General features: G+C 49.5%; 1 protein-coding gene and 1 non-coding gene across 2 annotated transcripts in view; one reads left to right on the plus strand and one right to left on the minus strand.

Moving 5' to 3' along the window:
- TMEM120B (transmembrane protein 120B) overlaps positions 1-19,352 on the minus strand; it is a 43,168-nt gene that overhangs the window by 1,844 nt on the left and 21,972 nt on the right. Inside the window, exons 3-11 of the mRNA XM_069557808.1 lie at positions 18,704-18,820; positions 15,538-15,597; positions 14,843-14,938; positions 11,737-11,826; positions 3,282-3,347; positions 2,722-2,783; positions 1,609-1,701; positions 759-823; positions 341-409 (exon numbers count right to left, since the gene is read on the minus strand). Coding sequence (XP_069413909.1) covers positions 341-409; positions 759-823; positions 1,609-1,701; positions 2,722-2,783; positions 3,282-3,347; positions 11,737-11,826; positions 14,843-14,938; positions 15,538-15,597; positions 18,704-18,820 — 718 coding nt within the window. The remainder of the gene's footprint in view (positions 1-340; positions 410-758; positions 824-1,608; positions 1,702-2,721; positions 2,784-3,281; positions 3,348-11,736; positions 11,827-14,842; positions 14,939-15,537; positions 15,598-18,703; positions 18,821-19,352) is intronic.
- On the plus strand, positions 9,238-9,309 carry TRNAG-UCC (transfer RNA glycine (anticodon UCC)). The gene has a single exon. It is a non-coding gene; the product is annotated as a tRNA-Gly (tRNA).

Consider the following 19,352-nt stretch of genomic DNA (forward strand, 5'->3'; position numbering starts at 1 on the left):
GACAAGTTCCCTGAGAACTTCAAGGATTGCCAGCAGAAGGCAGGGATCTGAGCCACCTGGGTGAGAGGTGTGAGCCCTCTGGGTCAGGCAGTGTCCTAGGGGGTTCCCCCTTCGCCTCCTATCCCCAGCGCCCTCCTTGGTGTTTCTCAGACCTCTGAGGGGCTCCCAGGGGCCCTCAGATTTTCTGCCCCAGTCTCCTAGGCCCCCAGAGCAATGAGCTCTCTACTGCAGATCCCCACAGAGCGGAGGGGTGGGGAGGGGAGCCGGGGAAGGAATTCTCCCCAGGTGGCCCCAGGACACACATACACACACATAACACACACACGTGCGAGCACCATACCTGCCATTCTCTGCATTCCTCATGGCTGGAGAGCTCAAACAATGTGACGGCATTGTAGAGCTGCCAGAACTAGAGAGGGGAAGCAGGCACTGCTCAGCTCACCTGAGTCCCCTTGAGACCCAGGTGGGAAAGCCCAGGGGGCAGGGGCAAGCCCCCCCCCCCCCCCCAGCTTCTGCTGTTAACTGCCCTTGAGACACTGACAACTCCCTTCAAATGAAACTAGGGCACCCAGCCTGGGGTGGGGCGTGCAGGTGCCAGGGCCAATTCCCGCTCCTGCCTTTGGCCTCCCTGGACCCAGGGGCCGGCCCAGCCACAGGACCCCGAGGGCCCCAGCTCACGGATGGTTGGTGAGAGAGGGAGAGGCCTTAGGACCTTCTATTCCTGGGAGGGGGTACCCACAAACTTCAGGGGGACTCACATGGCCACAGAACAGGAAGGGCAGAAGGAAGGTGAGGCCTCGCCACATCCAGGACTGAAATCCTTCTGTGGAGAGGAAGGAGGGAGTGAAGGGCCTGGGTGAGGTGGCCTGGCCCTGCCAGTCACTCTGCGATCAGGAGGGTTCACCTCCTCCAGGTGGGTGCGTGCTCACTTGGAAAATAACCCAGGGAACAGGCGGAATACCTGCCACCAGGCCTGGTGGCCCTCACGCCTCACGTCCCTGTGACCCAAGTGGGCTGACCACTCTTACAGGACACTGACATGCCAGCACTGGGTTTTTCATAATTTGCACAGAGTTTTACATTTCGTAACTGGCTTTGGCATGCTTCATTTCAATTGAGTCTTGACAAAATAGGGCCTACTGTGCAGAGTAATTCGATGGAAATGACTGCTTCAAAAAACAGAAGATTTTTATTAACAACACTTTCCCCTGAAAGTTTAAAGGAAGAGTCTCTGAGTTTTCCTGATGCAGCACCCACCCCAATGAGTTAAACACATAAATTGCACAAGTGTAAAAACACTAGACTAGACTAACATTATGCATGTCATCAAACACAGGAAAAAGAAATTGAAATCTAAAAAGGATAAGCTACAGGTGCTTAGCCTCCAGGGCCTAGCACACAGCTGGCCTTGCATTTGTCAACTGCAATGAAATCCACCAAGAATTACAAAAAGCAATTAGAATGAGGCCAGCAAGCCCTGGATTTGCATGTGGCAGGTCCTGTCAGGTTCTTACCGGCACCTGGTCCCAGTGATGGATGCAGGGCAAAGTCTGGGGAAACAGAGAGGGTCAGTGCTTGTCAGCCCGCTGATCAGGCCGGGCTACTCACCCACAGTGAGGTCCAGGTGATTCCTCTCCCCCAGGGCCCGCAGTCGGTAGAGGCAGCCTCTCTGGTAATAATATTGCAGGAACTGGACACAGCCTGTAGGGGGAGCACAGCGCCCAGCTCAGGGACTAGGGGGCCCAGCAACACCTCCGCGGCAGGCCGGCAGGTCTCCACTGCCCAGAGACCAGGGGCGCCTGGGTACAGCCTCCTCCCACCCGCAACACACACTGCACTGTAGCACACCACACCGCACCACACACACACACACACCCACACACACGTCTGAACCCAAAACACGAGGAGGCAGAATTCTGTGTGTCGACATGGAAAAATACCATCATAACTGTTAAAAGAATAGAAACTAGGTTATAAAAAAAAAGCTGTGTAGAAGAATCCTATGTTTATAGATTATACGTAATACAGTATTATAGGTGTGTATATGTGTTTATGAATGAAAATATTTTCCAACATATTTTCCTTTCAAATATTTTTCCAACATATATCTATTAACACCCTAAGGACAGAATTATACATAATTTTCCTTCTTGGCTTATATTTGTACATAGGGTTTTATTTAAAAATTAATGAAAAAATTTTTTGAATAGGTAAGATGTATTCAGCATAAAATTCAAGGGGAACAAACAGGTACTTGGTGAAAAGTAAAACTCCCTGTCTTTAACCATCCAATCTCTGTTCCTCAGAGGTAACCCCTCATTGTGTACAAATCTGGAGCTATTCTTAAATAAGAAAAAGAACATAAATGTCCATTTTAAGGGAAACAGAGTTGATGCTTCCAACACCACCCAGTTCCTGAAGAGCACAACTGGTCAGATTCTGAACCAGGGAAGAAAAAGGTAGCAACTGGAGCTTCAGGGGATGGACATTTCTCTCCAGGGGCTGGGGGCTGGACGGCAAGATGGAGCTGATGGAGTGGTGGGGAGAGATGGCGGACAGCTCCTTCTGGATTTCTGGGACCCTTCCCTGCCCGACCAGGGACCTCCCCCAGTCCTTTCACTCCTTTCACACAAGAAAAACACAACCTCCACTCTTCACACAACCTCCACCAGTGAAAGCCACACCGTGCCCCTCCGCAGAAGCTGAGCAAGAGACACTCACTCTGAAAAATGGAGAACGCTAAAAACTGATTGCGAAACTTCTGATAAATTAGTCCGTTAGGCCTGCAGAGAAGTGGAGGAAAAGCAAAGATGAAGCCCCAGTCTGAAATCATTTGTTCATCCCCATCCTATCTCTGTTCCAACCAAAAGAGAGAGAGAGAGAGAAGATTTTAAACCCAATTTCTACCTTATCACCATGTCCCTGGGGCTGGACCAGGTAATTTCCATCATTGCTTTAATACATTCTAGAACCAAGGGAGCTGGGGTAGGCATCTTGAAGACCAAATGCCCCCCCATTCCTCCTCCCTCCATCAATCACAGTCTTGTCCCTGTGCTTGTTCTGTCCAGACTTGCTCCCTGTCACTGCAGTCAGCGGCCCTTGGAAAAGTCCCCAGTTGGCTTGGGGTGGCCCTGCAGCCCCTTCCTAAGCTCACACTTTTACTTCTCGGCCCAAAAGTCAGCCCCCAAATCCCCTGAATCTTGGGCCTGCCACCAGTCCCCATCCACCGCCTCCGTGCGGAGTGTGAGCAGAGGTCCTGGGCTCAAGCAGGAGACACTCACCAGGTCAGCATCACTCCAGACAGGAACGTGGACACGTAGTGGTGAGACACCCACCAGCCTTTAATTCTTGAGAGAAGAGAAGGAAAAGAGCTCAGGAGGGGAGAGAAAGGCAAGCTTCCCAGCCTGTATTGAGGGAGAAGAGTGATCCGCATCCCAGAGACAGCTTCTTGGAGCAAGAAATGAACCCAAGCTGGGACTTCTGCTCTCTGTCCTATGAGATATACAATCACACAGAGACCCAGAGAGGCACTCGGGCCCCAGCAGCTTCCCACTACCCTCAGAACACCTCCCTAACCTCCCCAGCACTCCAAGACCCGCCTCTCTGCCCCTCCTCACCCCCACTCTCAGGAGCTCCAGGTAGCCTTCTCTTTGAACCCGCCAAGCCCATGGCTTCCTCAGGGCCTGTGACGGGCTAAATGATGTTCCCCTCAAATTCCTATGTTGAAGACCTCTAACCCCAGTACCTTAAAATGTGGCTATATTTGGAGAGAGGACTTTTAAAGAGACAATTAAGGTTAAATTAGGTCATAAGGGTGGGGCCCTAATGCGATAGGCTTGGTGTCCTTAGAAGCAGAGGAAGAGACTGGAGCGAAGGGCGTGCACACAGACAAAAGGCCCTGTGAGGGTGCAGTGGCCATCTGCAAGCCAGGCGCGGTCTCAGGGGAAACCTGCCAGCACCCTGATCTTGAACCTCTAGCCTCCAGAACCGAGACAATACATTTCTGTTGTTTAGGTCCCCTAGTTTGTGATATTTTATCATGGCAGCCTGAGCAGACTAACGGGGTCTTCAAACTTGCCATTCTCTCTGCTCCGAGATCTTGGCTGGCCTGGCTCCTGGTCCAAATTCAAGTTTGTGGACCAACTGTCACCTCCTCCAAGAGGCCTTCCCTGACCCCCTTATCTGCAACAGTTAGACAGCCCCGCTCTGGATCACGTTACCCTGCTTCATTTTCTTCACGGTGCTCATCACTATCTAAAATTATCATTCTTTCCTCATTTGTTTCTGAACCCCCTTCCCCACTCAAAAGAACAGAGATACTGTCTGTTCATCTGTATCGTGACACCTGGCTTAGAGCAGGTGCTCAACGAGCATGCTGAATAAACACAGAACACTCGCACACGTTTACACAGAGCTGCAGCTATCTATGTTAACCCACACAGACACAGAGGAACAACAGACTGTACTCGAAGTGCCTTGTTCCATCCCAGACACAGCTGCTCTCTGGGGGCCCCAGGCCCTAGGCTCATCTGCTCCTCTGTCTACAGCAGGCCCTCGCCCAGCCCTGGACTTCACTCATCCAGTCCACAAGCTGCCGGGACCCCGCAGTTAGAATCCAGCTCTGGGACCTCCCTAGTGGTCCCATGGCCGATTCCTCGCTCCCAAAGCCGGGGGCTCCTGTTGGATCCTTGGTCGGGAAACCAGATCCCATGTGGTGCAGCTAAGAGTTTGCCTGCTGCAACTAAAGATGCCCCATGGCAAAACGAAGACTGAAGATCCCACCCAGGGCAGCCAAATAAATAAGAAGAACCCAGCGCTCCCCTGGCTCAGGGCTATCATTCCAAAGAGGGGCAGGGAGCCTGGCTGTCACCCCCTCTCCAGTGTGACAGGCAGTCTTTATTCTTCAAGGTCCCAGAGTGTGTCTCAGGCCTCTGCTGGCCTCCCCAGGCCTCCTCCAAGAGCTCAGTGATCAGAACATGAGGAGGTGGGAATCTGCTTTGCCAAATGCACCCTGGGATACCAGGGACTGGGACACAGGAAGCATCCATGTGGGAGAAGCAGTTAACCTTTGTCTTTCCAGAACACTCTCTCGGGAGACAACTGGAGTGGGGGCCAAGGGGGGAGATGGGCTCCAAATGGAGGCACCTGAGGATCTGCTGGTTTGGGGGATGAGCTGATGGATTAGATGTTTTTCTTTCTTTCTTTAAATTGTTTTGGGCCGAGCCATGCAGCATGTGGGGCCTTAGTTCCCCGACCAGGGATCAAATCCCTGTTCCCCTACATTGCATGCTCAGAGTCTTAACCACTGGACCCCAAGGAAGTCCCCCCTTTTAAAATTTATGTATTTATTCCACTGCATCAGACCCTAGCTGTGGCATGTGGAATCTACTTCCCTGACCAGGACTGAACCTGGGCCCCCTGCATTGGGAGTATGGTGTCTTTGTCAGGGAAGTTCCAAGAAGTCCCTTTTATTAAATTAAAAAAAAAATTTTTTTTTAATTTAGACTATAACTTAAATCATCCTGCGACTTGCTTCCTTGTCTTGACTCCGGCCTGTATCTACAGACCTGCCACCGACTTCTTAAATGTGACACGACATTTCAGGATGTGTCTGCTCTGCCGCAGTCTACTCAGCCACCCCTGAGCTGTCACTGTCATCCTTCATGTTGCCATACATCCCGTGGAAGTCCCCTGTGTCATGACGCCGTTTCTCCATGGTGGCTACCAGGAAGTAAGCATGCAGGATGGCTGGCTCAGAGGGCACGTGTGTGGCTATTTCTCAAATTACCTTCCAAAACAGCAATTCCCAATTTACACACCCATGGGCAGTAGAGAGTATCGAGTTCCCCAAACCCTCACCAACACGGAATCCCTAATTTTAAAATTTCTCCCAATCTTCTTATGTGAAAATTGGTGTGTCATTGAGGTTTTCGTTTGCACTGTCCTAATAAGTGGATTTGAGTTGTCTTAAAACCGTCCAGCCTGGACATAAACATTGTAAGGGTAGGGACAGCATCTTACTCCTCTCTTCTCTTCTCAGCCCTTCAATGACTGTGCGTGTGCTTAGTCACTTGGTCCTGTCTGACTCTCTGCAACCCCATGAACTGTAGCCCACCAGGCTCCTCTGTCCATGGGATTTCCCAGGCAAGAGTACTGGAGTGGGTTGCCAATTCCTTCTCCAGGGGGTCTTCCCAACCCAGGGACTGAACCCGCATATCTTGTGTGTCCTGCACTGGCAGGCAGGTTCTTTACCACTAAGCCATCTGGGAAGCCCTTCAATAGTTCTGGGAAGGAAGGAAGGAAGGGAAAGAGAAAGGAAGGGAGAGAAAGAAAGAAAGAAGAAAATAAATGAAAGAGACTTCCCTGGCAGCCTAGGGGTTAAGACTCCACACTTTCAATGCAGGGACTGCGGGTTTTAATCCCTGGTCGGGAACTAAGATCCCACGTGCCACACGATACAGCCACAAAAAATGTCTGGTCATAAATTAGGTGTTTGGGCAACAGCCTGTGGATGCTTGAGTGGTTATGAGGAGAAACAAGGTTTTAGGAGGCTTTTTATTCCTAGCACTAACAGCACCTGGTAAACAGTAGGTACTCAATAAATGCCGAAATGAAAAAAGTGATGTCCAGGAAGTGCAGCTAGTATAGATGCCACCAGGACAGACTGGACGGGAGGCTAATGCAGGTGCCAAGTGAGTTCACGGGACAGGATGGGACATCTGTCCACTTCCTGATTCCCAATCTCCCTTCCCCGTGTCCCTGCCCTGCCTGTGAAGGTCTCTGAGGAACCTTGGTTTCTGACCAAAAAAATAACTGGCCCCATCCTTAGACCTTCATCTTGAAGAGCAACCAACAAGTCTCTGCAAGCCCTTGGAGGCCTGGCAAGCCCCCGTTCTCTGTCCTACCTGCCAAAGGTGCCCAGAGAAATACTCGCTCCCTGTCCAGGAAGGGCTGGAGCCTGACACAGGCTCTCAGCAGCAAGCCTGGCTGAGCAGCAGCTTCTAATTTCACAGTTCACTGTGCCCACAGCCCAGCGCTGACAAGACGCCACCAATAAACACAGCTCAGTGGCACTGGGAGAGGCTAAAAATGTCCTCTTTCCCAGCGTGCATTCGCCAGCCCCTCTGTCCATCTGCATACCCCAGGGCTCTGGACTGGTGCTCCGCACGTATGAGAGAGAGAGTGAGTGAGTGAGTGAGTGAGTGAGTGAGTGAGTGTGTGTGTGAGTGTGTGTGTGTGTGTGTGTGCGCGCGTGTTTATATAACAGTTTTATTGTGCTGCTGTCAGACACCATACAATTCACCCATTTAAAGTATACAAGTCAGTATACTCACAGAGTTGTGCAAACATGACCATAGTCAGTTTTAGGACATTTGTATCGCTCCAGAAAGAGACCTTCACCCTTCAGCAGTCCATCTCTAGGGTCCGTTTTGCCCCAGAAACGAAGCCTGCAGGAGCTTGTGGCCTTTTAAATGAGCAGACAGTAGGTACGCCAGGAAGGCCGGCCCATTGCATAGCCTGAATGTAGTATGAACAGCATGTTCTGGTATCAGGGGATTGTGCCTGGAGAGCTCACTTCAGGACACCTCAGCATAAGATCCAGGCACCAGTCACTAGTCATCCCCCGGCACTCTCTGCCTTTGAGCTTTGGGTCATCTGGGCAGCTCAGGGAATGGCCTCTACACCAAGGCTCCCTCTCTCCTCTGCCACCCCACCCCTCTGTATCTTAGGAAAGGCCCTTACAAAAGCCCATTAGTTATGGGCACTGGTGGGCTGGCTTGCCAGAAAAGGCAACGTGATTTCTGATTCATTATTCATTCTCTCCCGGAACTACTGCAGAGGACATCTGCTGTTTTGTCTGTCTGTTAATCACTCCCTGTTCTGCTTCTCCCCTTTGTCTTTCCTTGGGGGAACTACCTCACCCCCAATCAGTCTGGGTGGTGGAGCTAAGATAACTGGGCACACGACCCAGAGTTAGCCAATGGAGACGCTAAATCACTCCAGCACAGTGACTGGTTCAGGGATGAGCATGTGACCTGAGCCTGGCCAATTAGAAGTCTGTCTCAAGTACTGCCCCTGGACCAGTAGAGGAAAGATGCTCTTTCTTCTGGGATTGCTGATCCCTGTGGGGTGCTGGCCTGGGCTGCTGGGAGCCAGGGCAGGAGGTAGCAGGAAAGGAAAAAGGGAGGAGGAGGAGGCCGGTTAAATTAACGTTGTTTGAGCACTCTGGACCTCCGTGAACTATTTATATGCTCCAATAAATACCCTTTCATGTTTACTCCTATGAGATGGTTTTCCATCATTTGCAAAATCTGGAAGGGAAGTTGACTTACTTATGGCTCTAATTGAGCTAAGGAGCTACATCTCACATGGGAAACACCAGACACAAACCATGGGCGGCTCCATCCCATGATGCCGGCATTCCCCCTACACATCCACCTCTCAAAGCCTGCTCCCCCCCTACACACCCCTAATTCAGGTCTTGGATGCAACTGGAAACAGGATAAAAGAGGTTCAATCAGACCAAAACTGGGCAGCAAGCCTCCAGGAAGTCTATCTGGCTCAGGTTCAGCTGTCTCTCCAACACCAAGACGACCCCAATGAACTTCCGTCACTACAGAGCTTGGGTTCAGTTCATTTCTACACAGACTCTGGGGCATTCACTGGGTACCCACTGTGAGCTCCAGAGCTGGCTGTGGGACACTTCGGAGAAAGGCAGCCTTCGTCCCAAACTGGACCCCTGCCTCCTCCTCACTGTGTATTCTTGAACTGGTTTCTTACCTATTCCCTAATAAGGGCCAAGTGTGAGGGGAAACCTCACAGGCATCTCCTGTGCCCACCCTCAGGAGAAAAATCAGCTCTGAGAAGGAGTGGGGGAGGATGGAGGCTAACTATTCAACAGATGTTGAGGACGAATCACAAGTTTTAATCACCCAACTTTGGTCCACCTGCCAGGCCTCCCTCTCCCACAAGTTGACCACAACTCCCGTAGTCATTCCAGAAAATAAGACATCCGTGCAGGCCCACCCCACTCATCCCACAGTCCCCACCACCAGCACATCCAGATCTGTGCCAAAGGCCAGACTGGGGAGGCAGGCCCGGGGGAGTGTGGTTCCTGAAGCATACTTGCCATGAATGGTCTTGAGTGCTCCCAAAAGGCTCCACGTGGGAGCTATCTTGGAGTCCCTACTCAGTGTCTGGTACTTAGAAGTTGCTCAATAAAAGTGTAATGCGGACTTCCTGGTGGTCCAGTGGTTAGGACTCCGCACTTCCACTGCAGGGGCCCAGGTTTGATCCCTGGTCAAGGAACTAAGATCCTGCATGCTTTGTGGCACAGCAAAATAAAATAAAATGTAAAATACATAAAATAAATGTGTAATAAATGGCAGGTCGGGGACAGATTGGGGACACACAAAGCTTTGCATTACCAGCTCAGTGACAGCCCTTCCTGTTGTCCCATCAGAGCACAAGCCCTAGGGAGGCCCCAGAGAAGGCCCCACTAAGGTATCAGGCAAGTGAGGTGGCTCTGGAATCCTACTGCCCCCTTTAGTCCTCCTCCCTGTTTTCTGGGTGTGCTCCACACTTATAGGGACCTCGACTCACGTGTTCCCTTCTCTCAGGTAACCCCCCACCCACAGTTTGTCATACAAGAAAAAAGGGACAAGAGTAACTCTTATTCAAGTGTTAGTGACTGTTAAAGATGTAGCATGCCCCCAAACATTCTTAATATGAGTTCATCAGGAAGAGGAAACTCCCAACACCAAGCCCAGGGGAGCATGAAGGGAATTAGTAACAAGAAAGCTTGGCCCATTGCCCTGGGCCCATTTCCCCACTATGTACTACCCTGGGTCCCCTCCAACCATGCCCCAAAGCGGGAAAATACAATCACTAAAATTAAGGAAAACTACAAATGTTATTGATTTGGTAGGATTTTCGACTTCAGTGTTTCCCAAAGCATGGGGCATGTACCACCAAGTTTTAGATGGTATCTGAGTGTAACACTAGATGATACTGAATCACATGGTGAGAAGTCATCAGGCCTGTTCTTTCCATTCTCCTGATTAAGTCAGGGAGACAATACCAGGACATCTTTAATATACAAAATCCCCTGCTCTTGGGCTTCCCAGGTGGCTCAGATGGTAAAGAATCTGCCTGCAATGCAGGAGTCCCAGGTTCAATCCCTGGATTGGGAAGATTCCCTGGAGAAGGGAATGGCAACCCACTCCGGTATTCTTGCCTGGAGAACGCCATGACAGAGGAGTCTGGTGGGCTGTAGTCCATGGGGTCACAAAGAGTTGGACACGACTGAGCAATTAACACATACATACATACATAGAGATCTGCTCATCTCCCTTTTATCACATGTACACACACGTACGAGAGATAGCAAGCCTCAGGCTCAGAGCCTTCAGGAAGCAGGAATCATTGACTTCAATAAATTAGACAATGAAAATGAAATTCTATTTTTACACTATTTCCTCTTTCCTGCAATTGATGCTGGTTTTCCACATATGGTGGTAAAATAAGTTTCCTTTAAAATAAATTCACATTTAATTAAAAATTAAAACAAAAAGAGGGTGGATTTAAATTGTGAAAAAACTATCATCCAGGTAATGCTGGACATGGTAAAGGATGAGTGCAGTTTGAGAAACACTGATCTTTTCTAAAGGGCTACATGCTACAGAGCTGCATACCTAAGAACAGCTGTTTCCCCTGGTCCTTACCTCTCAGCTCTATGTTCAGGGTAAGGCCTGGCGGGGCAGGGATATGCCATGAGTGACCACTGGCAGAGAAGTGAGAAGGTAGCAAATTATTCGGGGGTTTGGCAAACACCCCAATCTTAAATACACAGCTCCTGGCCATTCCTTACCAGCCTCCAGGAAGAAGGAAGTGAGGAGGGTCGAGAGGTTGTTACTTTTTGTTTCAGGGAAAACAGGGCCAAGAATGGTATGCAGGGGTTCAAATGGACACCCTCAAAAGGCATCAGACCCATGGGAAATGGGTCCTACAAGTGGCAAGTCATGGGTCTTAATTCAGTCCTAATACTCTAATCTCTCTGTCTGGGACCTTCCACTTTTCTCACCAGAGTCCATTCAAGCTTCTGGTGACAGTAGCCTCACTTTCCTCTGAGGAACCATTCCTCTCCTGACACTCAGCTTTGCGGTGCTGGTTGACAGCCCTGGGGGTGGGCACAAGGCTCCAACCAGCCAATCACAGCACTGCGACTGGCTCAGAGATAATCAGTGAGTGCCAACAGGACCCAAGGAGACTCCAGGGAGACAGGAATGTGCCTTATTTTGCTGGGAATGCTAGAAATGAAGATGTGAGCCTGGAGCTGCTGGGTGCTCCTCCCTGGAACCCAAGACAAAAAGAACACAGTCGAAGGTATGGTTGAGAGATAGAAACTGGGTCCTGATGACACCGTCTGAATGCCTGGATTAAGCCTTCCCTGAACTCAGCGCTAATGGACCCATTCCTTGATGTGAGAAAATAAATTTCCTATTGTGCTAAACTCATTTATTTGAGTTAGGGTTTCTTGTAAGCAAGAGGCTGACCATTGCACGTGAAGCTGCAGCAGCAGACACTGTTTTCCTCCTCCCTGGTTCTCAACAGTCATGAATACCCCCACCCCACACGGAGGAAGGGGGTGCAAGGCGAGGGTGAAAGCTCTCACCTCCACGACAGATTTCCCTCTGGCTCCCCCGCACCACCCCGCAAAGCTGGGTCCCCTGTTACCTCGAGCCGTTGCTGATAAGAATGCTCTCCCGAATTGTCAGGGTGCAGTAATACCATACGAGCAGGAAGTTAAAGACTTCATCTGTCACCCTGGCATAGAGAAACAGCCCCGGGGAGGGGTACAGACATGAGAAACCAGGGACAGCTGTGCCCCCGCCCCACCTCCACCCCCGGCACACGCAAAGCTGAACAGCAGACCAGGACAAGAAAGTCCCCAAAGAAGGGATGGCATTTGAGTAGGGCCTTGAAGTTCAATACATGGAAATGTGCCTTCCTGAGTGTTGGTAATAACTAAATTTGGCTGTGGAAATGGATAATTGTATCTATTATGCTCACTTACATTGTTCCATTTTTTATTTTGTAGACAATTATAGCGTGAATGCTACAGGTTGCAATACTCTGTGAGAGTCAAGCCTCCCTTAACTGACAGCAGTTGGAGGATAAATACCACCCACTCCCTCACCCCTGAGGGGGAATAACTGAGGCCTGTCCTTTGCTGTCCCCTATTCCCCAGCAGCACTGAACTCCAGGTGCCCACAGGATAACCCTACTTGTCTCACTTCCATTCCCCTACCAGTGTTTACTGGGATCTTGAATAAATTATTGGCACTCACATGCTTTTCTTGGGGGATTTCTTCTGGGGAAACCCAAACAAAGACAGTATTATTTCCCATTTCTGAAATTCAAAGACGCTTGCTCCTTGGAAGAAAAGCTATGACAAACCTAGACTGTATTAAAAAGCAGAGATGTCACTTTGCCAACAAAGGTCCATCTAGTCAAAGCTATGGTTTTTCCAGTAGTCATGTTCAGATGTGAGAGTTGGACCATAAAGAAGGCTGAGTGCTGAAGAATTGATGCTTTCGAATTTTGGTGCTGGTTAAGACTCTTGAGAGTCCCTTGAGACCAAACCACTCACTCCTAAAGGAAACCAACCCTGAATATTCATTGGAAGGATTGATGCTGAAGCTCCAATACTTTGGCCACCTGATGTGAAGAGCTGACTCACTGGAAAACATTCTGATGCTGGGAAAGACTGAGGGCAAGAGGAAAAGGGGGTGTCAGAGGATGAGATGGTTGGATGGCATCACTGACGCAATAGACATGAGTTTGAGCAAATTCCAGGAGATAGTAAAGGACAAGGAAGCCTGGTGTGCTGCAGTCCACAGGGTCTCAAAGGACTGGACACGACTTAGCAACTGAACAACAACTTCCCATTTTACAGATGAGCAAACTGAGGTTCAGAGATGTGCTGCCCATCCAGCTCCCCACCCTTGCCCTTTTCTAAGCCATTGAAGGTATAGTCAGCTAAACAGTGTTCCCCCCTGCTCAAATTCTAATCCACCCAGAACCTCAGAATATGACTTGATTTGGAAACAGGGTCTTTGTAAATATAATTAGTGAAGATGAGGAGATAATGGGTTAGGGTGGACCCTAAACCCACAGACTGCGTCCCTCTAAGAAGACCAGGAGAGAGATATAGGGCCGCAGGGCAGATGGCCATATAACGACAGACTAGAGTGAAACAGCCTTAAGCCAAGGGAATGCCAAGGATGGCCAGCCACTACCAGCGGCTGCGAGAGGCAAGGAAGGCTCCTCCTCTAGTCTTTAGAGTGAGTGTAGTCCTGCCAACCATGATTCCAACCTTGATTTCAGATTTATGGCATCCACAACTATGAGAAAATACACTTCTATTGTTCTAAGCCACCCAGCTTGTGGTGCCTTGTTACGACAGCCCCAGGAAATGAATACAGAAAGGGATGGGAGACAGGGTGATGCCAGGCCCTCAGGGGGCCTGAGCACTCAACCGCACACCACAGGTTTGTCCTCTGAGGGCCCCAGAAGTCCGAGCACCAGGAAATCTGGTTGCACGTCAAGAACTTCTGCCCCCTTTCTGGGGGCACGTGAGTGGGCATGACTGACATGAGCAGCCTCTGCCTTCCAGGGAAGCGGCCCCGGCCCAAGGCAGCAGGTAGGCACGAGCTCAGGGCCTGAAAGAACCTTTGTTTGGACACTCAAGTGGGCAGCCCAGCAACTGGACTCCCAGCCAAGTGCCTGCCAGGAAATAAACTCTTGACACGTGGGCCAAATGCCCAAGCCACACTTGGCTGCCTCCCCTCAGAGCAGGAAACCCAGGGCCAGGGCAGGGGGAAACAAAACCCCCTGGGGGATCGTGGCTTCGGCTCACTGACGGCTTCAGCTCACCTCCCTTGTCCATGCAAATGGAGCAGCTGACCCTCTCGACCGTGCCACTGGGTGCCAGGCGCTGGGCACAGCCACGTGCAGTGTTAATGCACTCAACTGTCACTACAACCCAGTGAGGCAGGGTCTGGTGTCACCCTCATTTTACAGAGAGGGAGACTGAGGCACCCAGAGGCAACCTGCCCATCTGACAGCCAGTAGGTCTCGAAGGCAGGATTCAAACCCAGGAATCTGTGGTCTCTCTCTTTCTTTCCTCCCTTCCTCTTTTTTGCTCCCCATCCTACCCCCTACCACCTCTATTTTTGTAACTGAGATACAATTCACATACCATACAATTCACCCTTTTCAAGGACGCAAGTCAGTGTGTTTTCAGTATATTCACCAAGTGGCGCATCCATCATCTCTATCTAATTCCAGAACATTCTCACCTGTGGCCCTTAGCAGTCACTCCCTATTTGCCTCCCCACCACCCCCTGGCAACCACTAATCTGTTTTCTGTCTCTATAGTCTTTGCCTATTCTGGACATTTCATATGAATGGGAGCATACAGTGAGTGACCTTTTGCCTCTGGGCGCTTCCACTCAGCACCATGTTTTCAGGCTTCATCCATGTTATAGCACGTGTCAGTACTTCAGTCCTTTTTGTGGCCAAATAATATTCCATTGTGTGGATGGACCACAGTGGGCTCTTTCTTAACTACTACGTTATAAGGCCTCTTTAGCAACCATTTAGTAGATATTTGTTGGATGGCTGTAAGGCAGACAGAACTCCTATTTCCCATAATAAATGGTCATTCTCTACCCTATACCTTATCACACCAAACGCTGGAGATGCAAGAGAAACCCTGGATCCTTCTCTCATGGCCCACCTCCCTCACCCCTGCACACATACCAACACACCCCATCACCTGTAGTGAAGGAAAAATCGACACGCCACAGCACCCAGGAGCAGGATGATGGTCAGGTAGAGCTTGAACTTCTCATACTCATCCTTGTAGGCAAATCTGCAGCGACAGACACCCCCAGGAAAGGTCACATCACTATAACCCATCACCCCACTGGATCCCTGACCTGTTAGATCAAACTAAGGGAGAGATTTCGAAATAATGGTAATGATCGATAGGGAAAGAGGGTCAGTGTGCAAAGCTTCCTTTGTCCCTGGACTCCTGGGTTTAACGTTTTGAGCCCATGATGGGCAAGGAGCTGACACAGGGTCTCCTCCTCAACCACCTACAGTAGTGGAAAAGCCACAGCTCCATTTTCCCTAGAAATGGGATACATTTGGGGTGGCCAGGACTGCCTACGCCCCAGGAGGAATGTGTGTGATAAGGCATGGAATGCGACAGGGGACCATGTCTCAAGGGAAACTGGCAGTCCAGTCCACATCATGTACTAACTCTGTGAAAGGAAGGAAGGAAACCTCCCCCAGGTGGTCTACATACTCAGGAAGAGACCATCGGAAAGACCAAAAGCCAGAGTCCCAGCTGTGAACATTTTTTTTTTTTTAAATGCAAAAACTAGCTTGGTCCCATCTCTCTTGAGCTGAAAGAGCAAAATGCCCAGATTCCATACAGTCAGGTGGAGGGGTGCCTGGGATACTCACTTGGCCTGGTTGCTGAGAAGGATCACATTCACATTACCGAGAACCAGATTCAAGTAGAGCCTGAAAGGAAAGACCTGTGAGGGCCACCGAGCCAACAACCCCAGGAGTGGGCCCCAACCAAAAAGATTCAAACTTAATAAGCATGGCAAGGGCAGCCCAGTGGTGAAGAACCCGCTGCCGATACAGGAAACATGGGCTCAATCCCTGGGTCAGGAAGATCCCCTGGAAGAGGAAATGGCCACCCACTCCAGTATTCTTGCCTGGGAAATCCCATGGACAGAGGAGCCTGGTGGCTAGAGAGTACGCACGCACAATAAGCATGGCACTGAGCACCAGATATTAGAAAACGAGATGCTAAGCTCAACGGTAAAGTTCTCACATCATATGAGAATGAAAATGATTAACTAGAGAACATGGCAACTGTCAGGACCATCATGATTAACCCATTTCTCCCCATTTTAGCTGGCTTACAGACCATGTTTCCCAGCCTCCCTTGCAGCTAAATATTTTTAAAAATAAAATAAAAAATAAAGTATACAGCTTAGTGGTGATTTTGTACTGTACAGAAATATCAAATTGCTATGTCTACCTCAATCTAAAAAATAAATAATAAGGTGAGCTCATAAAACATGTTTACATTAAAAACAAATTATACAATTTAATGTTTTCAAGTATATTTACAACGTTGTGCAAACATCAGTGTCACCTAATCCCAGAACATGAAATTTCAACACCCCAAGAAGAAAGTCCTTACCCACTAGCAGTCACTCCTTCAGCCCCTGGCAACCACTAATCTACCTTCTGTTTCTGTGGATTTGTCTATTCTTGACATTTCGTGTAAACAGGCTCATGTGATACGTGGCCTTTTATGTCTGGCTTCCTTGTTGTGAATGTTCAGCACTCATTTTCACTGAGTGTATATACACCCAGGAGTGGAATTTCTGGGTCGTATGGTATGTATGTGTTTGGCTTCACTAGCAAATGGCAAACATTTTTGTAAAAAGGGATCTGCTTGCCCTCCACAGCCTGACTCTTTCCTGCTTGTTAAGAATGCGATGGTGTGACCCAGCTTTGGCCATGCAGATGAGAACAACTCCTAAAGAAGTGGTGAGTAGTAAGTAAGCTGCAAGGACCAAGTACCTAGGTGACCCCAGGAGCCCAACATTCTTGGCCCACTCACCTCTGAACTGCTATGTGTGAGGGACAAAAGCCTTGCATGTTTGAGCCACTGTGCCATGATGCTTCTGTTACAACAGCCTGTACTCTAACATGCTATGTGCATGCATGCTCAGTTACATCCAACTCTTTGCAACTCCATGGACTGTAGCCCCCCAAGACTTCTCTGCCCATGGGATTTCCCAGGCAAGAATACTGGAGTAGGGAGCCATTTCCTTTTCCAGGGGATCCTTCCAACCCAGTGTCTCCTGCTGGTCCTGCACTGGCAGGATTCTTTACCACTCACTGAGCAGGTAGATTCTTTACCACTGAGCCACCTGGGAAGCCCCTAAAATGCTAATTAATAAAGGTGAAAATAAAGGGTTAGGAGATCTAACCCTTGTCTTCTAACCCAGGGGAAGACAAGTTAATTCCACAGAAGGAGAGAGGGGTTTAGAAAGACTTCACTGAGGTAGTAACATGTGAACTGGGCTTTGAAGGATGCATAGAAGTTTGAGAGGAGAAAAGGGAACAGAAAAGCCCTCTTCCAGCTATGGGTAAAATCAAGGTAGATTTCCAGTCTTGTGCATCAAGAGCAGAGGTGTCAGAAAACCATCTGTTTTTCTCACCTAGCATATAGTCCCTACCTCCTGGAAGGGCAGTATAATTTCCCTTCAGAGAATCACTTTTTCCCCTAGGCTCTAGGGTAAGGCACATGACCCAGGTTCCCCCAGTCAAAGTGGTGCAACCTCCTGATTGGGTCAGTCATGATCATGGAACACAATCTAGGCCAATGAGAATCAATCAGAGGACCTTTCCCAGAACTCCTACAGAACAAAGAGGCTTTCTGTACCAGATTTGCTAAGCAGGTAGGATGCAAACCCAGAGCTGCTGAGGCCAGCTTGTGGAGGAAGCCTGCCTGAGAATAAAATTCACACACTGCAAAACAGAGTAAAAATAAATAAATAAATAGGGACACAGTTTACCAGTATCCAGTCCTACCTAGAGCTGCACCTGGACTTTTTAGTTACATGTGTCAACAAATGTCCTGTTATTAATTAAGCAACTTTGAGTTGGGTTTTCTGTCATTTGTATTCCAAGGATTCCTAACTAATGTAAGCTGGACAGAGGACTAGAGAGACTGGAGCTGGGAGAGTGAATCTGACTTTCACTCAAACAGCAAGAAGGTCATGCTGTTTCATTCTGCAGAAAGTTATCACCACCCAAAGCCTGGAATTTTTAACCAAACACGACCAAAAAGGAGAAGACAAGAGGAAGGCCTCTGGTAGAAGGCTCTGACTCAGGGCTGGGTCAAACCAGGAAGAAAGTCAGGGTGCTTCCTGGGACATGCATTTAGCCACCCACATCAAGTCATGATACAATGCTATAAGGATCCCTCTTTACGAGGTGGCAGAGATGTCACTTGAGGAAGAAGATGGGACTTCTCTGAAGAAGGAAAACGGAAAGAACACAAGCACCAGAGTCAGAATGTCCAGTGTTCACATCCTGGTTCAACCTAACCCAGTCTGAGCCTGCTGGGCAAGATGCTTCCTAAAGCCACTTCTCTGAACCTTTAGAACAGGGATTCCTGGATCTCATTCACCAGGCTGTAGAGGTGAGTGCACCTCTGAGCATGCACGAAATGACTGACGTCAAGAGAGCCCCCCTGCACAATGCCAGGCATACAGGGGCCCTCAATGGATGTTTGTTCTCTTGAATGAGAACACGTTTCCTCTTGACCTCAGGTGACATCGGGCAGATGGCAGAGGCTGGGAACCAGATCCTTTGTCTGGTTCCTTGAAAAAGCCCTTCCAGGAATGTCACTGCCACACAGAGGGGCTGAGGTCCCCTCCTGGGTTCATGGAGGGTCATGTAAGGAAGCTTCCTTCTCTTTCCTGCCCTGGTTTCCTCCTCAACCCCAGCAGGGAGGCCAGAGGCATGCAGACCGGGTGCTCCAGGCCTGGGCATCTGTACAGTGTTGGGGGTGTGAGGGCAGGTCCCCAGCTCCTACCCATTCTTCTTGGGCAAGTAGGCCTCCATGTCAAAGAAGACGTTCTGCCGCTCCTTGATGTTGGCGCCCATCTGCTGAACGAGCTCTGCCTCCTCCCGACTGGCATGGCGCTTGTACCTGAGGTCAGAGGTGTGGGGGTGAGACAAGCGTTACACAGACTGGATGAAGAAACCAGAAGCTCTAGGCACTGCCCCGCATCTTTCCATCTCAATGCTTCTGGCAACCTCAGCTCTCCAGCTGTACTCTCCGGGTTTGATGCTGGCTCCCTACCAGCCTTGGGAAACATCCTTTAACTGCTCTGCTTTTTTTTCCATACCTCAAAAATAGGGATAACATCAGACCTACCTTGTAAACGATATCATTGTGAGGACACAGTGGGTAAATGCAGTGTAAAACATTTAGAACACCTGACACATAGTACGAGCTCCAGGGATATTGGCTGGCAATACCACCCTCCACGCTATTCTATAGGAATAACCTGAAGGTTATGAAGAGTGCAGACAGGAAGAGTTTTGAAAGTATTAGCAGTCAACCAACCAAGGCCTGATTGTTGTTCTTTGGTGAGATTTAATTTCAAAACTAGAAAAACAAGTCATAGATACTCAGAAGAATAGCAGGGGTCCTGGGGAACCTAACTCACGAGTCAACC

The sequence above is a fragment of the Ovis canadensis genome, chromosome 17 (genome assembly GCF_042477335.2).
Source record: "Ovis canadensis isolate MfBH-ARS-UI-01 breed Bighorn chromosome 17, ARS-UI_OviCan_v2, whole genome shotgun sequence".
In the NCBI taxonomy this organism is placed as follows: domain Eukaryota; kingdom Metazoa; phylum Chordata; class Mammalia; order Artiodactyla; family Bovidae; genus Ovis; species Ovis canadensis.